Raw genomic sequence first — 23,867 nt, 5'->3', positions numbered from 1 at the left:
AGGGAGGGACCCTGCCTTACTCAGCGTGGGTCTTGGTCAGTTGGAGGCAGCGTCAGGCAGCAGCTCCTCTCCCGGCACCTATCCAGGGAGTCTGCTGTATGGAGCAGCTAGGAGAAGGACATGCGACAAGAGAAAGCAGGTACTGTTTGCCAGATGGTTTCAGCTTTTTCTGTGCTTTATGACTGATCCTATGGGATCCTCTGTTTTGATTAAGCAGGCTAGCAAATGTGTTTCAGGTAGCTGTTTGCAGCTGCTAGGTAGCCAGCCTTTGCTACAAGGACTTGTCTAGGTAGCCTCAGCTAAAATGAATGATATAGAGGAAGTGTACTTCTCATAGGTTGTAGATTGACTTGGATGAAGGGCTTTGTGTTTAGACTTTATTGTTTGGTCCCTACAGCTTTTCAGTTTCAAGAGAATTGATGAGGGAAAGGAAGTATTTCTCTTATCTGCTGTAGGACTAATGTAGAAATGCATCAGTCTGCTTTACCATGGCCGGTGTTAAGAAATGAGCACATTGTAACAAGTCCACTACTCCATGTAAATATTTTGTGGAATAACTTAAGAGGGCTTTGTTCAGATGCACTGCAAAGGTAGTTCTTCCACAACACATAGGGATCTTTAAGCAACACCAAAGAATAAGCTTTATTTAGAAAGAGGAGGTAAGGGCTGAAATTATCTCTCTCTAAATTACTCAGTTCGGCTGAGGCTAAAGTAACTCAAAATGTGGGTGTGAGTCTCTTCTGACAGAGGAGCAATGAGCTGCAGCTCCTAGACATGTGGAATTTATATTGCAGATAGCACAGTACATTACAATATGTCATTACAGACATAATTTTGACATTAGCATCAGCAGTGCTTTGAAGTTAAAGTCATGTCTCATGATACTTTTAATATTCTCATACTTTCATAATATTTTCATTTTAGCTAAATATTTTACATAAGGAGGCTTTTCATGGTAGTGTGTGTAAGAAATAAGGCAGTACAAAAAACGACACTTCAGAAAGACAGCTACTCTCAGTCTCACAAAGTGATTAATATTACTGCTAAGTATCTGTGTATTACAGCAGTTTAAGTCTGCCCCATGAAATATATATTGATCTATAAGAGCCTTATTTTCTATTCTCTTTTCTCTAGGTACTTGCTTGAGGGTAGCAAAGTTTGCAGCAAACATAAAATGGCTTGAAGAAAATAAAGAATCAGGCCAGGAGTCTTTGATCTTTTCCCTTGTAATACTATTGACCTCACAGTGACAGTTAACACTAATGGCATCCTCCTTTTTACTCTTGAGGAAAAATTGTTCCTGAGTACTGTGGACTGCAAGATCAGATCCCATGAGGTGACTAAATTAATTTATTCAAGTCTTAAAATCTTTCTGTAACATTGAACTCTAGATCTCTTGAGGTGTAGGTGTCAAAGTTCGAAACCTCAATGTAGTGTGTTTCAGGCATCAGCAAGTTTATAAATTCTAGGAAATTTTCACAGTTGCACCTCTAATCAGGACACTTCAAAAACTGCCTAGTTTAAGAAAATAAGGTCTCAAGACAACTCTCTGCTGTACTAGTGTTGCACTATTTTAATAGTTTTAGGCTTCCTTCTTAACAAATGTAACATTGAATCATAATTTTCTTTCTTCCTCCAAAAGTCTTAACCTCTTTCCTTTCCCAGCTTCCTATTACTTCTGGTGTCTAGCATGTGTCATTGCCTAATACATTTTTCTCTTTTAATTTCAGAGGCTGTGAGTGACAGCAGGTGACAGGCTGACAGCTCACACTTGTGTCACAGAGAAGCTCCATGATAACAGCAGAAAGTCATTTTATCAGCTGCTGGAGAACACCCTGAGCAGAGAGGACATACAATACCTTCTTTATGATTTTAAATATTGATCAGGGTTAGTAATACCTGTGTGTTGTTACAGAATGTCCTGTGATAGTGGAGAAACTGTTGGGCACCCGATGTATAACCGCTGTGGACAGGTTCAAGGTTCCACTTCCCAACTTAGCAGTCTGAATGGAAATAGGAAATCTGCAGCGTTGCTGGAAGTCAGGGGGAACCTAAGCAATATGCAGTATTCTTCTGTGGCACTGGATCCAGAAAACCTGGTGAATAATGGATCTGGGACTCCCTGTAACCCTGAGGAAGGCACAAGAGCTGCAGCCTTGGCAGAAAGTGAAGTCCACAGGGCCTGTACAACAAAGTGTTTCCATAGCCGTTATTTAACTAAAACTAGTACGCAGGGAGACGTCTACAACTTCCTGGAGAGGCCCAGTGGATGGAAGTGTTTTATCTATCATTTTACTGTGTAAGTACCTACCCTTTCACATAATCTTTGGTGTAAGAAAAATCTGAAACTGTCCACTTAATCAGCCAGAAATCATAGTACTTGAGCTCCCAGGCTGAAAACCTGTTGCATGAGTAATCCCATTGAAAGCAATGGAGAAGCCAGTTTCTCAGAGGATCAGCTGCTATATCCATTAACACTTCCAGAGGATGGCTTTGTATTCTTCACTTGATATTTGTCTTCAAAGATGTAGACTGTATATTTGATATTTCTGAGGGGAAGTCCTATATGATCACATCAGTTTTTATTGCTGCCTTAGCTGCTTTGCATTGTTTCAGCTACAGATGCTGCAGTTTTTAGCATGAGATATGGGAGGTTCAGCTGTGATCAGATATGCCACATTTTTATAAGTCCGTTTTGCTCATGCTGAAGTGCCAAAACAAGTAATTTGTTGGACAAATAGATAACATTACTGATTTGAAATAATTTACAGTCATGAACATGAGTACAAATGTAGCAAAATGTTTTTCATTATGCCACATATGTACTACATGCAAGGAGGAAATTAAGGCTTCCATTTACTATTGTAAAACAGTGGTTAATCTATTAATACAGCTGCTACTGTTTTCCTTGAGCTGCTTATGGTATCTGTCAAGTTTAGCAGGACCTTAATTACTATTTTGAATGCTGCTTAAAAGACTGATAATTTGTTGTCTTAGCTGTAGAAAGGGTTCAATTTTATTCTTACTGAGGCAAGAGGAACTTTTACTGACTTTGGTGAATGCAAAATGAGCCAAAAGTCCTTGCTCTTATTATAAAATTAGCATAGGTCCTGAAGAAATGCAGTGTTGAAATTATTCTCTCTCAGATGAATTTTTCTATGGCCTGACTGCATTTTGGAAAAACTATTATCGGTTATTGCAGTCAGGAACTGCCCAGAAAAAGACATGAAAATTATAAGAATGAATCATAATGCTTCTATCTGTCATAAAATAGATGGTCTTATTGATATTTGCTTCCTTTCATTCCTCAAAATCATATATGGATTTTTTTTTTAAAAGGATTTTTTGATTCATGAAATTTTGCCAAGTAAAAGGATAGGGCCTCTTTCAAGGACTATGCTTATAGTATATAGTAATTTCTAAGGTTTAAAGAGATGTAATGTGTATAGATTTTATTATGTGAATAGTCATGATTTAAGCCTATTTAAGGTTAGGACTTATTAATCTAGCTAAAATGCATTTGTTTCATCATCTGTGTTGCTTTTATCTCAGATTAAGGTTGACCTTTAATATGTACTTATATTCTGCAATAGGCATTTAAATAAAAAAACCCCAAAGTATATATATATACACACAAGAAAATTGGAGAAAATATTGGTGTTACTAACAGAAAGCTCTTCTTTTTTTTAACAGTACAAGGATTCCTAACTTAAATGAAAGAATGTGTAAATTGACCTTTTTTAAGAGCTTTTTCTTTGAGATTGCTTGAAAGCAAAATTTTTAAACATAGTTTTTGGCCAGCATTTTGTCCTAAGTATATTTGTCCTAATAATTATTCCAATAACTATATGGTGTGTTCATTTATGTAACAAGTTACTGTTTTGGAAAGAACATACTATACAACATTAAGTATCATTAAAGTTAAACATTGTTAAAGCAATGAGGTGCTAATCTAAAATATAATTAATTTATAATGAGAACAAGCTATAATTTTTTTAAAGAAAAGTTTCCTATGTTGTATTTGTGGTTTTGGGGTAATTTATATAGAGTTGATCTGATAATGACTATTTTCATAACAAATCCAGTCTTCCAAGTATGTAGCTGATATTTGTGTAGCCTGGGAGAGCTGGATGTGTAGCATCCCTTCATTGTCCTTTTGTCCTTCATATGCCACAAAGACAACATAACTCATGTACAAACTTGTGGGAAGTTTCTATCCAAGAGGGACTGGAGTCTGTTCTGATCTGGAGCCAGTTCTGCTAACTTTCCAGAAAACAGGCAGGGCGAGGGAACAGCAAGTGCTCCAGGGGGTAACTCCTCTTGCATTCTTAAATGACCAAGATAATTTCATTTAATGTAACATCTATAGTATGCCTAATACTTCAGGTTTCTATTAAGGGAGTAAACTTAAGGAATATGTTAGAAAAGGGAATTATTTTTGCCTAATTAAGTCTGGAATTAGTGTTATTTTAGTGGAGTTATTCCAGGCTAAAATCGCGGTTTCAAAACAAAATGTTTGAAAGGGGGAATGGGTTTGGCTGAGAATTCCCCCTCCAAGTCCTAAAAACCTTTTCACTTAGGTAATTTTCAGCTTCACTGGAAGTACTGTGGAATACTTAACTCCTGAAATCCGCAAGAATAGGGTAGATGACAAGTTAGAAAGAGGTGAGGCCTTGAGAAACAGCTGTGACATGCAATAGCAATACATTGATCCTAACCAACCAGTTCTTGTGGCTATGTAAGAACCTCAATGTATTGGGTATCACTGTATGTTAGAGTCCAGCTGTTTGCCACATGGTCCTCAGTCCAGAAAAAGAAGTGCGTGCCCGGCTTGAATTTGATTTCTAAACTCAACTACATACTTGTTTAAATCACACCTACATCTCAAGAAATTAAGGTATAATCCTCATATTTTATCTTTTGAATGAGTAGTCAATATGTATTGGTGATAATTTATGCATGGTAATGAAGCTACTTGGTGAATCATTTAGTTGTAAAAGTGAAGCCTTATTCATGTGATGAGTTTACATTTCTGAAACATACATATATTTAATTACAATTGGAATGGCTCAATCATAGTCTAGAATGTTGTGCTCATTGGGCTAAAATACTGTGTTCACATACATGTGAACTGGGGGTGGGGGGGTGGGGGGGGTTATGTGTGTGAAGCCAGGCAGTTTTCCTGATAATAAGATTATTGACCCCCATTTAGACACCATGTAGCAATGGTCATAAACCAAAACCAGAATCCCATGTCTATGCTCAAAGTGCTAGAGTGTAATTGTGGTGGGGAGTGTTACCCTGCCAAGTCTCTGCACGCCTCTTTTGCCATAGGCAGAGGGTGGAGATGGTCTGGCTTTTCTGCCACGTTTGTAGAGGTACCAAAAGTGCAACTCAAGCATATTGAAAGAAAAGGATTGCTGTATGTGCACACATATGTGCTCACACACACAAGTGGTGACTGATAATAGGAGAACAGTATGTTCACTTGTGCTTGTTGTCATAAGTTAGTTTGTTCTGAGTGTGACTGATAGAAGCCACCTTATGTCAGCCTCAGGCTGTGCCTACATCACAGGGGAGCCCCATGCTGCACAGCTGCAATCGTCTCAGGTCCCAGCAAAAAACCCACTGAGTTTGTGCTGAGGCTAACTGTCCATATATCTCAGCAAGCAAGGATCCATAGCACCTTTTCCCCTCATATACACCCTGTTGCTTTCACTCACGGCAGTCCAACCTCCCTGTCCTATCTTTTCCATTTCTCTGGAACATCCAGTGACTTCTAATTTTGCTCTTTCAGCTGCTGTTGGCTAGGTAGCTGACTTTTTTAGTTAAAAGCCAGAAGTTTAAGGGGAACCTGGGTGGGTAGCACTTGGACTAAGAAGTGAGGAAGCAGCACAAATGGCTACACTGAGTCTGATGAAACAGGGACAGAGAACCTGGGACCAAGAGACAGAAGGTTATATTGGATTGCCATAGAAACTGAGACTGGTGCCAACGATGCTGAAACTGGAGGAAAAGCAGTATGAAAGCAGGTTAGCTTGAGAACAAAGAGAAGCAGACTTAAGCAGGAAGGACAAAGAAACAAGGACTAGCAGCTTTTGGAGATCAAAGGGCTGGATAGGCACAAGGAGCTGGAATTGCAGGACAGCTGAAAATGGTCAAGAAGCTCAGAGAGAGCCACTGGGAGGAAGAAAGGGTAGGAGATGACAGCTGGAAGCTAGGGGAAAGAGGGACCGTGGAATTTGTGACGGGAGAAGGAACCTTTCACCCGTAGGCAACTGGTTTGAATCTCATCCAAGTCAATAGTGAAGAAGAAGTAATGACTGTGGGGAGATACAAAAGGAGCTGTTGGTCTCAGTCCAGTTCTTAGTGAACGGATGTCAGCATCACCGCTGGAGTTAGCACAGCTGGAAGGCTTGCTGGCAGTCAGTAGAGAAACCACAGGCTGGTTGAAAAGGGAGGCAAGACTAAGGCAAGAAGGAGGCCCATGAGAGGGACTCTTAGATTGTGTTCTCAGGCCTGCCACTTTCTTGTCGTGTAACACTGCGAAAGTTTAAGTGAGAACTTGCAGCTGTTACAGGTTACTTTGTGCTGGTTTGGCCACTTATTAAATGAGCATTAGACCTTGTTCTCATTTAAAAGTTAGAACAATCTTTATATCCCATAGCTTCCCATGGGATGGGGTGAGCTGATCTAACAGCCCATTGCTAACAGACCACCTCCAGTTCTGCTCCACTTATCCACTTCATCCACTCAGCTTGCTCCTGCCAGCTCTATTTGTCCTTGGATATCTTTGGATCACTGAGCCAGTTCAACTTATTAAGCCAGCGGAAACCTAGCCCAGCAGGAAAAAGTGGATGGTCTTCTGTGAGGTTAGTAATAAACATTCAGCATCTTCAAGTACCATCCGCTATTGTTATCTTAGTGGTCCTAGTGGATCATAATCACCTGTTAAATTTCATATAAAATTGTATGGAATAATTGTAAAATAACACTGCAAATCATTCAGCAAGTACTGCAGACCACCTGGTTTGGCTGCAAAACATCTCACAAATGCGGAGTTTGCCTAGCAACAAAGTCTGCTCTTTAGGGTCCCTTATGATTTATGGGGAAACAACTCCTCCAAATGGTGACTCAGAGAGAATAATGGCTATTCCTCTGAATCACTCTTAGGGGATGGTGTCTGTCTCTGACTGCATGGCAAAGATAAGGAGGATGCACTCCCTAGAGTATGATTTCACAAGAGCTAGCGTAATAGTTTACAAATACCCAAAGGGTAAGGTTCCCTCTCTCACCTTCCCTTCTTCTCTCCCGGCCCCACATTTCTCCTGCTGCTTCTGGCACTAGCTGTAGCCCTCCTAACTAAGTCAGCTCATTGTAATGGCAGAAATCTAGCCCAGCAAGAAAGTGAGTAGCTTTTGATACTTTAAGGAGTTACAGCATGTCAGCAAATGGTCTGATGGTACTGGAACCAGTACTAACCAGTTGACCAAGACTGGAATGGGATGAGGGAGAGCTCTCCTTTTTGCCATTGGAGAACCGTGGTGTTGGCTCAGTTGTGTATAAAAACATGCCCTAAGTTTGCTTCGTTACACCTCTCCTCCTTTGTACTGACTCCCACAACTTCTTCATGCAGGCACATGTGCACATACACATCCTTGTTCCTGGCAGCTTGTTGAAAATAACTTATTGAAGGAATTACTGATGAGTAATTTAAAAGTGCATGCTCCTTACAAATCAATATCAATAATATCAATAATGTTGCTAACTTAAAACTCTGGGGGGAAAGTACAGAAGATCAAGAACACGTTTGTAAAATGGCTGGCCAGCTAAGAGTTTTTTCCTTTAGAAAAGATTCTATGTACCAAAGGCTGTGTCACCATGAGTAATACAAAAAGAAGAAAGTTCAGATTATTGGGAAAAATTAAAAATTGCAATTTTCTGTTATTATTGTTTCTCTTCAAACTTTGCTTTCTCATTTTTTTTTTACTTCTCTCAACTTCATATAAGAAATGCTGTAGTCGTTTTCTGTTAATGCAACTGAAGAAGTTAGGAGCCACCATTCTGGCTGATAATCCTTTTTTTTTTTTTTTGGCATACAATTGCTGCTGATGTAAAGAACATTAAAAGGCAAAAATATAAGGGTCTAGTGGTTCCTTTTAATGAGTATGGGGCACTTGCCTGCATATCTTTTGGTTCTTTGAGTGTAACAGCTCTCAGTGAAACTAAATATATATATAGCAAGTAAGTTAGCGTAGTGTTCTCCTGCTTCTATCTGTAAATGGAGCTTATAGCCCATTATTTATAACTGTTTATCTCAAAGGGACTGTCAAATTCCCATTTCTTTCCTTCCCACAATTATCTCTAGAATGCAAGCAGATATTTTGCTTTTTCCAATGATGTGATTGTAAGTTTAGAGTAATTATAAGCATATGACTGCTTTTGAGAGTCTGGTTTTGACCTTGATGTCACAGCTTAGGTCTGGACATGATGTACTTTCATAAGGACAAGTTAGGATTGCTTATTATTATTGGGTTCAGGGTGTTTCTTGTCAGCATAACAGTTAGTTATTTGGATATTTTATACAGAAATTGAACTGACAGGTTTTCCAACTTAGAACTACAGTAGCTACTTTTCATGTATATATTAGCTACAGAGAGGTACTAAGCTGATGTCTTGTCAATGATGATAAACTTCAGGTACCAAAAGATGAGCAGTATTAAAGGGAAGAAAGTCAAGAAGTATTAATTTTGTTAAAGTGGAATGTTCCTCTTACTGCTTAGGGTTGCATGTTCAACTGAGTGATGTGGAACAGCTTAAGTTGTTAATGGCGGTGAATATTAAGCAGAATTATTAAGTAAAGTCCCAAGATTGGACTGTTCTAAAAATACATGGGACACTTACAAATTTTCAGCCTCTCTTCCTAAGGAAATGTGGTTTATGCAACCACACTGTCTGAGCGCGTCTGTCTGAAAGTGCCTTACCAAAAACTTCTGAGCCAGTTGGCAAGCTTCAACTAATATTGACGGACAGAGAATGAGACATGTCAGAGATAGTAATTTTCTTCACATTTTCTTAAAATAAGCATTTGGGTAGAGGAGAGAGAAATTAATAACCCCAAAGATGAAAACATTTCACTTTGAGCCCAATTAGATTGTTTGGCACCAAAAAGTCTTTTCAGGAGAGAGATGTTACAAAATTTCCTAAGGAAGAACTTTGATCTGAGTGTACTTTGCTTTAGGCATAGAATAACCTAACCACAAGGCACAAAGCCACAGGCTACATAAGTTTTATTTTCATTTTTTGAAATTATTGATGACTTTTTCCATCATTTATGTAAGAAATTCAATCCATCTTATTCTAGAAGCTCAGTTTTGTAATAGACAGTTCAATGAATATGCATTAATGTCCCCACAGGCTAATGTTGTTTCTATAGTGAAACCATTTGTTTCTATAGTGAAAACAAATCTTGTAGTGTGGCATTCATATGGTGCTATTGATGGAATTTGGCTATGCTTTTGTGGAAAAATGCTTTGTTCTTACAGAAAATGGCAAAATAAAAAGATATTCCTTGATGTTAACATTACAATTGCTCGTTAACTTGTGGACTCCACATGGTATCAAACTCAAGAAGGAAAATGTTTCAGATGATGTCTTCATGGTAATCAAGCTGACATTAACTTATTACTGGATGTATTTGCACAGCATCATTCGATGCATTTATTTCCCTTTTTTGATTCTGAACTTAACCATTAATTAATGTACTACAAAGAGGTTGGTGTTACTTTGTAAATGGTGGTAGTAATTTCCTGTCCCTGTGGAGATGTGTCATAGATCACATATCGAAACCTACTGAATTTTTTTTTTGTGTCTCACAGTCAAGGTCAATGATAAATGTTTCAGAATCATGAACACTGATCATGAAGTCATGGTGATGAACTGTTTCTGTCAACGTCTAAAGAACTGATTAAGTCTCTTCTAGAAGGTCTTAGTGATACAGAATCAAAATGGAAGCTTGATTCTAGGTGTTGTAGAAATATTAGCTAGTTACTTCTGATTGAAGCCAGCTGGAGACATTCATGTTACATGCAATTGGGCTACCAGGTATTTCTGGATGCAACCTAGAATGAGCTGAAGAAAAAACTGAAAACAGATATCTCCAGTATATTCATGTTATAGGTGGAATTTTCCTTTAGTTGAAGGCTTAAAATCCCTGAAGATATTTTATTCTGAGGCAAAACAGTCTCAGATATGCCCAAACTCCCTGCCAGGCAGGCTGCCTGTTAGTAGAGTCCAAAGCTAGGCAAGTTTCCATTAAAACCTGTCTGATCTCCTTCTCCAGTTCTCCCAAAACCAACACATTGCCAGACTACTTTCTAATTTTAACATACTGGTATTTTTAACAGAAAAAAATGTTCCTTTACCAAAATTTCCAACCAACTCTAATTTGTGTATGATCACATATGTATAAGCACAAGACCTTTCAACAAAACATCGAGCCTCAGGAACATGGAAATAGGTCTATGAGAGAACTGAGGGACATCAACACTTGCCTACAAAGGCACATGGACAAACTTCTCGTTATGACTTTTAGAAACTCCTTTGGATAACAAAAATATGTAAGCACCAGGTTTTATTCAGACAAGCAGGAATGTTTTATAGAAGCACATGGCTATTCAACATAAGACAGTATAATCTCATTTAGAAGAAAGTGAAGTGCTTCATGCGCTCAGGAATGAGAATATCTTGCACTTTTATAGCATGAAAAAATGGAAATGCTCTCCTTAATTTTCCTGTCACAGAATAACCACTTAAAATAAAAAGCAGCCCATGCCTCTGGAGCCCCTCAAAGAACTTTCTGTTGGCTAAACTCATTTATTCTCCCTAACAACAGGCTGCCTTAAAGCTGTCAGTCTCCACTGTACAACTCTGTAGTCTATCATCAAGAAAAAAGCTGAAGCTCCAATGGGTGGAGTTACACATAGATTTACATGGACATATTACCCGCAATCCAATCTCTTTTTCTTGTAATTTAACTCCAGCTGAAGCAACTGTATATCTTCTGTCCTAGTGTATAAGTAGAACAAAATACTTTGGCTCCACATCTTGGAGCAAACAGTAGCTAAGGATTAAAAAAAAAAAAAAGTCTAAGAAATTTTAAAAAAAATAGTATTTGGATATAATTTAAACTGGAGACATAAATAAGCCATTTGCAATTATCTAGCTGAAGGGCTTTCATATCATGAAGTAAGTCACAGCAACTCAGTTTTGAGGAAGGAGTACAGCAGGGGAAAGACATGTCTGGTCATGTTAAAAACATCTGTGACCCATGATCAAGATATCTAAATACTACAGCACATAGGTTTCAATAGCTTTTCTATAATAATTTTTGTTGTTGCAGAGTCAATTAAGTTTGGCAAGCCCAAAAGGCCACAAAGCTGCTATTTTGTATTTGGTTGCCAAGGAATATATCTCTGTCTACCAGTTTATGTTTGTCCCCTTGTCACCCATCCCTTTTTAGTTGTTCAAGAGATAACATTCCCACAAGCATCTCATATATTAACGCTTCAAGTGCACTTATCTGCAGTATATAAACACACCCCCCCCCCGATAGTCTTTTCCAGAAATGGCGTTATTTGGTGCAAAACTTAAAAGTAGGAATGATTAATACTTCTCCTGTAAGAGCTTTCACTAGGCTTGTCTTCATGGAAAATGAGATTGTTATAGCACGACCTTGAAAGAGTTCATCCTTGATAAAGTACTTCACATCATTTTGCTGTCAGTGTTGTAGTTAACCTACTAGTTCTAAGCATTTGTAGGCTTCAGTAGAGCATGCTCATAGCCAATTAATTGTCCCTGGCTACAATAACAACAAAAATGTGTTTACAGTTGCACTATCTACTCTCCAAAATGAAGCAATATTTAGGAAGATCAGGACATAGAGAGGTTCTCATTTGCAGCCTTTAACCCCGGTTGGTCAACTGTCCAGTACTGCCTATTTAAATTTGTTAACACATGATTTAAGGACGATGATTTAAAAAACCCTGATGAAAAAGCAGTTGTATTTTTTGTATGCATGAGGCTTAAGGAATTAAGGAGAAATCAAGAAATACTAAAATTTAGTGTACGTTAGCAAGACCTCTCTTGGGAAAGGATACCACCTCCATCTTCTGTTGGTGTGAACTGTGTTAAGTGAGAATCCAAATCCAAATGAGAAATTCTCAGATGATCCTGTTTCTTCCAATAAATAAAACTTTTTTTTTCCTTTTTCTTTTTTAATAGAGAGAGGGAGGAAAAGTCTGAAAATAGGTGATTTGGGGTAAGTTTCTATCTTCAGAAAAGTAAAGAATTGAAGGAAAGGAAAGCCAGGTGTTTTGAGAGGAAATACTTCTCTATTTTTAGCAGCTATATGGTAGAAAAGGAAAACAGTATTTGCTGAAGCAATATCCAAAACTATGTCTTGACATCCTTAGGAACCACAGGAAGGCTCAAAGAGGACTACAAAAAGCAGCACCTCAGTTCTTTTAGGATAGGAAAGAGCAGACCAGCTCTACTAGCTGGTAGTTATTTGTGTCTCCTCCTTATCAGCTGCTTCCCTTTAGGCACTTAACAGATGCCAACAAGTGAGAGTGTTCTCTGTTGATGTAAATAACTACTTGCAAGCAAGTAAACAATCACAACCTGGTTTCACCCCTTTGCAGCACAGAGAACTGCCCATTGCAGGAGAGAGTATGGCTAGCAGGGAACCAGAGAAAGCCAAACTGACAGCTGGTGGGCAAATGGAAATTTGCACATGACAAGCTTTAAGTACTTTCACCCCAAGCCAACAATATTAAGCTCACACCTGTCCACTTACCCTACCTATAAGTATCCCAGAAATCTAATCAGAAATACTTAGGGAGCCCCAGGACCTGGTAGTTGTTTGTTGACAAGTTAACACTGGTAGGCTTTGCCATTGTATTTTGAGGAGCAGTTTGTCTCTCAAACCAAAACATGAAGTGAGACTTAAAGATGAACCAATGATATTTAGTGGTGAGTCTTGCTAAAGGTTTGTATGTGGTACCATGTATTTGACTGTTGTCCTGCTCTTTATAGGGAATATGGAGCTCACCCAAGGTTTTTTGTACAGTATGTTTAAAAAGGTCATTGGTTAGAGCTATGTGTAGCATCCCAGAGGCTTTAGGAGCAATCCACAAGGAGGTTTCCTGATTGTCTGAGGCAACAGAGCTGTAGCTTGTTGGATTCTGCAGACCAGCTGGCAATTAATTAAGGCATTAATCTTTAAGGTTAGGCTTCTCAAAACTAACTTCAATTCTGGTGCGTGGCTCCAGACATGGCTCTCAATGACAGAGATAGTAACCTTAAAAAGATATAAGTATGTGCTGACTGCTGGTTTAAAGATATCAGAGGGAGAAGGAAATTCCATTCCACCGTATTAGAGAAAAAGGTGCACAAGGATTGTTTGTTTCTATGGGTATGGATTTACTTGGAGGGCAGGCAGGACTTGACCTTTGTTTCCGGTACTTGTTTTCAGTGCTTTTGTCATAACAGAGATATCACTTGCTCACCTAGCTTCTTCACACTGAGGTTGTGTCCACCCATCAAGGGCTATCTGTGTTAAGTGAAAGGGAAGTTCTATACTGTAAGGTCACTGCCTGGAACAGTATTGTTTTGGGTTTTGTATATGTTTTTATACCTACCTTAAAATGTTCCTGTTACTTTTGCCATCTTCAGTCTATCTGACTCTGGCTGCTAATACCAGAAATTTATCTGTTTCAAGTTTAATGTCTAAACATTTCAAGTAAAGAATGGGAAGATCTGTTTTCATGTTGGAGTAGTAATCAGGTACTTGGCATTCCCACTCACTTCAGCAGGCTTTTCTGTCCTCGTGGAGATGACAGGTTGCAGTAGCCCGCAGACTGTACAGCAAGATTGTCTCAGGTCTATGTTGTCTGTTTGGGATCAGTTGGAAAAAGGAAGAACAGCTGTGTTTGAAATTTAAAGCATTGCCAGTGATGGAGGTTTCCTGCATTTTGGGGAGTTTTGATGAAAAAGGAACTCGTGGTATTGGGAAGGCCTTGGTTCGAGGCACCTCTTGCATTTGGAGTAACCTATCTTCTGGGACTCAAAACTGGGTGTATAAGACTGTCACAGAGCCTGGAGGAAGTCAATAGAAAACTAGCACATGTTGAGTGCATGCCTGAGCAGTAGAACTGAAAGTCTTGGTTTGTTCACTACTTTCAGCTGATAGATAGTAGTGGAAAGACAGAGCTTTTTACTGGGATTATACGCACTAGAAAAAAAAAAGTTTCTGTATTCTGGATCTTTTGTGTAATAATTAATTCTGTGTATGCCTGCTGAACAATTTTTTTCTTCATGTTATTCACGAAAAGAATGAAATGTACTGTATTTCCTGGTGATACCTGAAATGTAATGGACAATAAAATACAATTTTTGTCACCGCAGAGTGATTTGTTCCACGTACAAAGGACTGTGGAACACAGCTGCAAAAATGGCATGGCTGCTATTCATTTTCATACAGTTAGGGATTATTTTTGTATGGTTCTGTGGGATAGCACAGATTATTTTGTATGGTTCTGTGGGACAGCACAGGGAATATAGAGTGCAACAAATGTGCTGGTTAGGTGGTGCTAGGGAAGATACAGAGCAGGATACAGCTGCAGGCAGTTAGCAGCAGCAGATGTGGAGGGAGATGGTAGGTGTAAAGAGAACTTGAGAGCAGAAATGCTGCTTTGTTTAACATCTGAGAAGATTGCACAGCTATTGGACTGCAGGTTTCCTGAGCTTCTCCCTGATGACGTTACTCCAGGACATGGCAGCATGCGTGTGCTCACTTTAAACTAGTTGAACTGCTACCACAGCAGACTAGAAAGCACATGTAGCATTTTAGGCAGCTAACCTGTGCTGAGACAGTCTGCCATCAGCAGTTCCCAGACTAGCCAGTTCAAAACTAGCTTGGGAGTACCTGTTTCAGCTCTAGTAACATTTGTGTAGGCATGCCCTGAGGTGAACTTGGGAAGTAATCACACATGTTGCCAGGGCACTGAGTATACCAAAAGGCTGACCAGAGCACATACAGCCTGTTGATGCACTCAGAGCCCTAAGAGCAACCCTGTTCTTGTCAACGTGTGTCCCTGCACTGTGCAAAAGTCTGGTTTTGGATGCTGACTTGTAGAAAGCTCTTGGTTTAGCTTCATGCATGTTGTCCACCAGTTCCCAGGAATGTGACTCTGGTCCATAGCCCTGCCAGTTGATGAGGTACTGAAGCTTTCCACAAAGTAGTTGAGTAATCAAAATCTGCTTCACGTGATATTCTGGCTGCCCTTGTACCACGACTGTGGGCCAGGAGCGGGTTGCTGGTAGGAAGTGCATGATGAGACATTAGCAGGAAGACCTAATGTACTGGGTTGATCTTCATGGATCTCAGGGCAATTAGAGCCTATTGGTGCCCTCAGAGCCCTGACATCCTTTCCATTGTTTCAGGTTCTCTGTAGATTCAGATGGACAATGGCAACATGTAGTGTATTATTGTTAAGATTATGTTTTCAAGTGGGAGGCTATGGAGCAGAGCTGAAGTCAGGAGCAAATTCTGCTGTCACTGAATCAGCATGTTTTACAGCTTCTGAAACAGTCATTGTAACAAACAGGCAAAAGACATTTTAATTCTTGTATTTCTTTTATCATATCAGGAAGTCAACAGGTAATTCTCACTTTTTTATGGTATGTAAAAATATACAGCATTTAATTTGAGTATGAACTCTCATGAGCATGAAAATTGACTTTTGGATACAGAAAGCAATAAGCACCATCTGCTTCTCAAGATGCCTTTGCTAGTAAGAAGCTTAACTTTATTTTGATCTATATGAGTGTAGTTAATTGGTTACAACTAATAACACTTTCAATGTTTCTATTGTGGGATTCATATGTTTATTTTATCTTGATATTCAAGACAAATCTGAATCTGTTTTACGTCTTTCTTAGTGTACAGATTCATAGATTCAATATTATATTAACAGGACAGTTATTTAAATTTAATTATATTTTTTTTAACTTTCACTGTTTCAAGTCTAAAAACTCAAAAATACAGATAAAGAACCCTCCAAATGTTGATAAATCTTTATGATTTTTAGTCCCAATAAAAAGTTAAAGATATAAAAGTGTGTTAATATTGGTAATATTAAGTTTAATAATTTATCCTATAGTCTTAATTTTTAGAAGTAATGACCATTTATGGTTATAACAGAAATTAAAGTGAGCTGCAGATATTATCTGCAAAGCAGGTTCTTGTTGTCTCCTGTTTGGTATCTAAAATGGTGTCCAGAATTCACTGTCTAAAATTCAGCCATCTTAGCTGCAAAAACTGTGGAAGGAAATTAGATGAGAAAACACACCATGAACAGAAAAGAATCTTTATCATCAAAACAAGACAACAGAAGCACAAGAAAATATCAAACAAGCAAAACCCCAATCAACAGCTTGAGGCACTTCAGTCAGAGATTTTATTTTGCCATGGCCATTTTACACATTAGCTTCCCCCTGTAATCCTCCATTTTGCCAGAGTTTGTGGAATTACTCTCCCTTTATATAGAGGAAAATATAGCACTCCAGCCCTTTGACCAAGTGTATATTACATGCTTAGAATGATGTAAAAAGCATCAAATAATAGTTCTGAATGGAAATTCTTGTATATAAGAAGACCATCTTAAACAGGTTACAAAGACTAAAACTGGCATATCTCTTCTTTTCCTTTTTGCCTTTTTTCTCATCATAATGAATAAACTGAGATCTGAATAGTCCCCAGCTGTGTTCTTCAATCTGACCTCTACCCTTAATTTCTTAGAATCTTAAGTCAGGCTTGATTTCTAACATATTTGTCTGTCTCACACTCCCCAAAATATTCTTATTTTGAATGAATAGTCACATGCTAGCAGCCATTCAGTACTGGCAAAACTGGGTCAGATCATGGGATTTGTGCTTTCTCTCACTAATACATAAGGAAGCAAAATGATCTTTCACACTCTGGGTGATATGCTGGCCATAGGTCCCCTAATTCAGCTCAAGGGGTAGATGTGCTGCAGTCATTTAGTTAGGTTTTACATGTGAAGGGAAATACATTCCTGATGTGGGCTACAACCTGTTTTAGAAATGCCTCAATCCAGTAGTAGCTAAAGAAGCAGTATTTTTATAAAGGCTTCCGTAAGTAATTACTAAGTAATTTTGCTAGCCTTTTTATTTGTAGGGCTTTTCTCTCCTATATGTGCATGGTGGTTTTTTGTGGGGTTTGTTTGTTTGGGGTTTTTTTATTAGAAAGGGTTCCATATACTCTTCAGATGGTTTTTTTTTTTTTTTTAAAATACTAAATCCTTAGGTACCAGTACAGTTGATATAGTCAACAATTAAAACAGCTGTTCAGCAAGGAAAACTTTAACCTACTTTAGGGTAAAATCACAGCTGTGAAAAATGATTTGTACATTACGGTATCTAGGAGTATAGATTCTACCAGGCAACCTAGGAAGATGTTCCTCATTAATTGAAGAGAAATTTTGGAACTGGGAGGACATCATCAACTCCAAGTCATGCCTTGACTTTTGTAGCATTTTGTTGTTACTCACTTAGGAAAACTCAATTCACCTTTGGTGTAATAAGAAGCAGCTGCAGTGTGAAACAGCAGGTCAGCGTTCCATAAACACAGTTTTATGTTGCACTGAAAGGCTTCAGGATAGGACAGTGGATTTAAAAATAATTCTACAAAAGTGCCCATTTCAGTGCAATTTGAAAGCTTCACATGGAAGCGATAACACAATGTTAGAGCGCAGCAAGGAGATCAGTAAGAGCAGTTAGCCCTCCCCTGCCTGGCGAGGGAAGACTGGGTGCTGTCAGGGCTCAGGGGGGTGGGGGCTGGTGGCTCCCTGAGGGCTGGAGACTGGGAGTGTTGGGGGCTCCCCAGGGCCAGAGCCCATCACACCACACCAGCCAGCGAGCAGGGAAGGATGGGGGGCAGCCAGGGCAGTCCCAGCCCCAATGCCTAGATGCATTGGGCATCTCCTTGGGGACTGGGATGATCTGAGGGCCACATGGTCCCTGACAATTGTCTGGCTAATTATTAGCAGTTTTAATGTCTATTAACACTTTTTTTTCCTCCCCATATAAATTGCCTTGCTGGAAAATAAATGTGGGCTTCCCATCAGATTAAATGGAAAAATCACTGATATTGTTTTAGGATTTAAACTGAGCACACTTGCTAGATGTATCTTTCAGCCAAGGTGGGCTCAATAAGAAAAGAACTTTGTTTTTATAAAACATAGCTTTCTCTGGTGACAAACTACTTGCAAGAATGCTGCCACTGCAGTTTGCTGCTAAGCTGTGCAACAGACTGATACCTGCTCTCCCCTCTTACAGCATGTGTCTCTAATTCCATACAAATTATTGTATAGTCTTCTAAACCTCTTGTCTCTGTGCTAGAGCTTTGCTGTGATTAGAGACTGCTGGAACATCTTTACTACCAGTTCATGGCATGTTGGTTGACTAGGTGAACTGCCTTTGAACTGAGCTTGCTTACTTTTGGTTTTGTGGGTTTGTTGTTGCTGTTCTTGCTATTGGGAATTGTAGGGAACTTGATTTCCTTACTCACTGATTAGTTTGCAGTTATCTTTGACTTTGTTCTCACTGCAACTTAGTCTGTACCCATCTCATGTGAGCTGCCCTCATGCTTATGGTTCTTTTGCTTTTGCCACAGCTTAGCATGACTTTTTATCAATTGGACAAAGAAACCACTCATTTCCCCATAATGATGTTAGTTGCTAAATTCTCCTTGTGCTTTCTGGCATTCAGCCTGAGTATCAGGCATTCTGACATTACCAAAGTCTTTCTGTGCCAGGCGTGTTATTCTTCCAGGTTCCAATAAACAGGCTGTAATAATTTCTCATCTTTTGGAATAAAGGTCAAGAGTGTCTAGCCCATTCATCCCTGCTTTAAGTTGTCTTGGAATAACACAGTATGGTAGTCTAGTACTCCTCAGAGCTGATACTGTCCTTGCCTGCCTTGCTCTGAATGCCAGTCTCAGCTGTGTCTTCACCAATAGCTTTAACTTTCATATGCTGTGTAGGTATCGTTGTGTTGTGTCGTGCAGTTGGCAGAAGTGACAAACATGGTCATTAGATGTGGGTGCTTCAGTGCTTGAAGTTGTTAATAAGCATAGTGTACAAAGAGAAAAACTTTCTGCTTGACGTTACTAGGAGGGTTTTACATTATGATGTGGATTTGGGAAAGGAGATTATTGAAACTGAAATATATCCAGGTGCTCTGAAGCTAACCCTTCCCCTCTTGTAAAAAGCAAATCTTGATCTTTTATGACCAAAGTGATCAGCAGTAATTCTACATTTCAAATAAATGCATTTTATATGAGGATATGATACTTTATCACAGAATAGTCAGCCTATCCTGTGCTAGCAAAATGAAGTCCGTTATTCACTGGGAAGGAGTGACACTCACTGGCCAGAATATATAGTGTCATGAATTAACTGAATTTAAGGGGTCCTTTGAATGGTTTTAATCAGTGTTTTGGAAATGGAAAATTGGGAGGTGGAATGGGGGAGGAGAAGGAGAGATAAGCAACAATTAGCTGGAAGTTAGAAAACTTGCAGGCTGCATTAGCAGCCTGCGGACAGTTCTAGGTCCCTTAGTAAATAAATGGCACCAATCATCCTCCCTTATACATCCTTATGCACATACATCTCTGCACTTTGTATCACCTTTGTCTTATCCCTTTTTTTTGAGGCTTACAAATTTGGTTACTTTTTCTGAGGCCGAATAGGAGACATAGTTGAAGATGTAGTGATACCACCTGCAAGAATATCCAGTTATTCTCTTTGATTAACCTGGAATGGAAAAGGAGAAAAGGTGTAAAGTGCACTGTCATCTGCAGTAACTTCATAGACAATACTTAGAATGTGAATTACCCCTGACTTTTTATTTATTACTAGTGATGACCGCAAAAGCAGGCAAAGATATTTTGAAAGGAGGTGGCTGAAATGGCACGGATCTGGAAGAAATGAAGGGGCTGTGTGTACTTAGAGGAAGCTTCATACCTTTATACATGCATTTTGCCTAGAAATAAGATCTGTAACAACAGTAGGAATGGAATAGCAGTCTCATAAGAAAGATGAGAACAAACAGACTGACTAGTTGCAAGGAGTGTTTGGTAAGTGTATGCTTGAGTTGTTTGATGTGGTTATCTGTAGTTATTTCGGGGACTGGCCAAGTTCCTGTGTTCCCGTGACTATTGACTGGATGATGGTCTGTGTTTTAAGAGATCCAAGTTCTATGCTTTTAACACTGACCTAATATATGGACAAGTCTGTTCACCTCTTTGTGTCTTTTTCCACTTACCCATTACTGGGATTGCAAATTGGAAGTAAAAGCTTGTCTAGGTGAACAAACTGTCTGATGGAGCACAGCATCTAACCGAGTGGGGTACTCAGTGCCTATGAAGGCTTATGTGTATTAATGTATTCCTCTTGTATTAAATGTAATAAGAAAAGGAGAATCTGATAACCATGGGTACCTTAATGTTATATCTGTATTTTCTTTACATGGAAAGCAGTTCTACTGTGTTAAGGAAAGCCTAAAGACTTGCATATCCCCATGACTAGACTCTTCTAGTATTGGCCACTGGCAATACATTTGTGCTGTAAACTCCTTATCAACTTGCTCTTTTCCATTTGACAAAGGCTGGCTTGCGTTTCACAGTCTCTTGTTCTCAATGCTTTGCTCTGATTTTCTTTTTTTTGGAATATTGCTCTCCAGTAATAGTGCTTATGTGAAGAAAGTGGGGCTTTTGCCCCCTCTGCTGGCTGGCTTATCTTTGGTCAGTGCAGTAGCTCATTAAAGCAAGGTAGCAGTTTTATTACCACTTGGACAGATCTCTCTACCCCCTATAACACACCACCATTTTCAAAGAGATAAACATTTTGGGCTGGAAGTAAAACTACTGAGTAATATGGTCAGCAATATGTGTATGTTGAGGTGAAAGAAGTATCAGGATTGAGTGATGGGCTTTGTAACTAGTAAATCATGAGATCATGGCTAATATCTGTCCTGTGCTAGAAGCGATGATAGCCTTAAGATGTGTTACCTGGATCTCTTTTACTTTTCACTCTTATTTTTTCTAAAGACATTTCAGCCCTAGGTATTTGCCATTAATGAAGAACTAGAAATCATTAAGATGCCCACCACAAACACATTTTTCTTTAAGACCATCAAAAATGGCAAAACAGCTTCCTGAATATGACAGACTCAGAGAAATCAGATTTTAATTTTCAGTAAACATGATAAACGTGTTTCCTCATTTATTCCTCTGACTCTGCATAACAATCTTTCTGCTACTCTTTCCTATGGGTTTGTCCGGGTGCAGCAAGGTCAGGGCTACTCCATGAGAGGGAGCAAACCAGGAACAGAGGCTGACTCCACCATAAGCAGGGACAGTGTCCTCACCATCAAGGCACCTGTTTTAATCCTCAGCACCCAAGTAGAGTGGGCAGAGCAGGGTGCTGATAACTGAGTCCATTGGCAGCTCCAGACAAGTTGGACTGGGAATTGACCAAATATTTACTGTGATTTGTAGCAGCAGCTGAACACTGGAAATAAAAGCTACCTGCAAGAAGAGCTCACAAACATTACAGTTTGAGAACACTTTTCTTAAGCATTCCTCTGTTACATGGCATGGTAAAGTCATCCTTCACATGGACTTTACTCAATTTAGAGAGTTCCTTTTCTATTATATTCCCATTATATTGTTTAAAAGACAAAAGGAACACCATTTTCTGTTTTGTGTTAGATAGGAGTAATGTTTTAAATCCTAAGTCAGGTAGATATGAAAATAATTTAAAATGTTTATTAAAGTGATGAAAACAAAGAAGTACCCTAGAGAATTAACTTTAAGCATTATAATAAACATCAGCATTCTGTCTAATTCCTTCTAAATTATGATTTACAAAACTGGAAAGAATGGTATTTATTATTGCTTCTTGTTTCCTGTAGCATGCATAGTGGAATTGTATGTCTGATTTTCAAGGGTTTGGTTTCCGAATCCCTAAGTTTTGCTAATCAAATAATTTAGACTCGTTAGTCCTTTACTTCTGTAGAACCCCCAACTTATATGATAAGCATTAGTGCTATTTTCTTTTTAGTTATCATCTTACAATATCATGGTACCACACTTACGTGAAAGCATCTGAGAATCTACTTTACAGTAATATCTGAAACAACATACATAGCAGTGGCTTGTCGTTCTTATCCCAGCAGAGCTCACAGTTCAGAATAAACAGAGAGGAGCCATTATCTTTTCAAGCTCATCACTGAAAGGATTTTAAAAATAGATCTATCTAGATGATCTTTTTCCCTTCTGTTTCACGGTACTGATTTACAAGAAGCCCACAGCCATAATTGTTTTTATAGTAACTAAACTTACATGAAGTGCCCGGGCTGCCAGTGTAAACTCTCTCACCAAGGTAGCTACTGTTTCAGCAAATTAGAGATGTACCATTTGCTACCCATCACTTAAACAGGGCTTGAAGGGAGACTAAGAGTTCAAATAAATAACTTTCACACCTGTAGCTGACAGAAATAGTTAAAAATAAACTAAGAACAGAATCTAATCACACAAATTCCTGATATAAGCATCACACAGAGTTGTCTTGTGCAGACTTGGTTTTCCACTTTATAGAAAACAGTAACTATAAAGTATGTGTACTTTGACTAGCTCTTCAGTAACTGCACAGTAATTATACTCTAACAGTAAATAATTGGTAGAGAACTTTTTAAAGTGCAAATAGGTGTCAAACTTATGCAGGGTGAGGATGCTAAAGTAATTGTGTTGTCATTAAGTGATGGAGAGAAATGGAGAGGTGGTGGGGAAGGAAAGTCAGGTGAGATGATGATGGTTTCCAGTGAATGTCCAAGGTCTGTGCCAGGTGCACTGTCACCCCTGAATAACCCCTAAAGGGATACAAGAGAAATAGGAGCAATAACTGTCATCCAGGTGACATCCCTGTCCCAGTTCTGGCAGTGGACAAGAGCCTTTGCCACTGCTGCATGGGTAGATATTGACTGAGCCATGGTGTTTCCTGAGGGAACTGAGCCACGCTGGTGGGGAGGAGAGGTGATGGCCATCTTGCTGGGTCATCCATTGCTTCCTCTTCTTGGGGGGACCTCAGTCATGGTGACACGTTATGGCAGTGGTTACCCCTCCAGTCCATCCAAAACCATCAGTTTGTCTTGGGGTGAGTTGTCTTGGATGGGCTGCAAGGCTGCTGCAGCTTGGAAGAGGCAAGCTTGTTTGTCCCTTGTGGTTTTCCCCACCTTGCTCCTCCTCCTCTGTGTGTCCTTTCTCCTCTCCCACAGTCACCCCATCTGACTCATAGCTTCCCGAAACCCTTGCTGAGCAGGGAGGGACACCAAGATTCCTGCAGCAGTCTCCCACCACCACTGTAGGCCCTGCTTGTAACAAACAGCCTCAAAATGGCTTCAATGGGACTGCTGGTGACACCAGGATGCAGTGGTTTGGTGTCCACCCCGAGGGGAGGGAAATATCTGGTTCTACCCAAAGCGAGGTTGTGGAGTGGAGGTTGCCCCACTATGGAAAGGCAGGGAGCTGATGGACTGAGGGCTGCTCTCCTTGGGACTGTTCCTGTGGGCCATTTTCCTTGCCAGAGAGAAAGGTTGCTCCTGCATCATGGGAAGTGCTGTTGGCCTCCCCATGCAGGTCATGTGCTCCAGGCCTGGCTCCATCCTGGGGACCCTCTGCCAGAGTCGCTCCCTGGTGTCCTGGCCTGCAGGCACTGGGGAGC

General features: G+C 39.5%; 1 protein-coding gene across 7 annotated transcripts in view; it reads left to right on the top strand.

Annotated features, from left to right (window-relative positions):
- LOC104640762 (potassium voltage-gated channel subfamily KQT member 1) overlaps positions 1 to 23,867 on the top strand; it is a 537,282-nt gene continuing 513,415 nt past the window's right edge. For 5 of the 7 annotated variants that reach the window (XM_075761081.1, XM_075761101.1, XM_075761090.1 and 2 more), the window contains exons 1-2: positions 1 to 139; positions 1,731 to 2,299. In XM_075761081.1, the coding sequence (XP_075617196.1) occupies positions 1,917 to 2,299 (383 nt within the window). In that variant the 5' untranslated portion in view covers positions 1 to 139; positions 1,731 to 1,916. Of the gene's footprint in view, positions 140 to 1,134; positions 1,337 to 1,730; positions 2,300 to 23,867 lie in introns of all 7 variants that reach the window. The other 2 variants (XM_075761053.1, XM_075761043.1) reach the window with 2 other exon arrangements.

This window comes from Balearica regulorum, chromosome 1 (genome assembly GCF_011004875.1).
Source record: "Balearica regulorum gibbericeps isolate bBalReg1 chromosome 1, bBalReg1.pri, whole genome shotgun sequence".
Classification (NCBI taxonomy): Eukaryota; Metazoa; Chordata; class Aves; order Gruiformes; family Gruidae; genus Balearica; species Balearica regulorum.
Note: the sequence above shows the minus strand (reverse complement) of the source record. Positions and strands in the feature narration are given on the sequence as shown.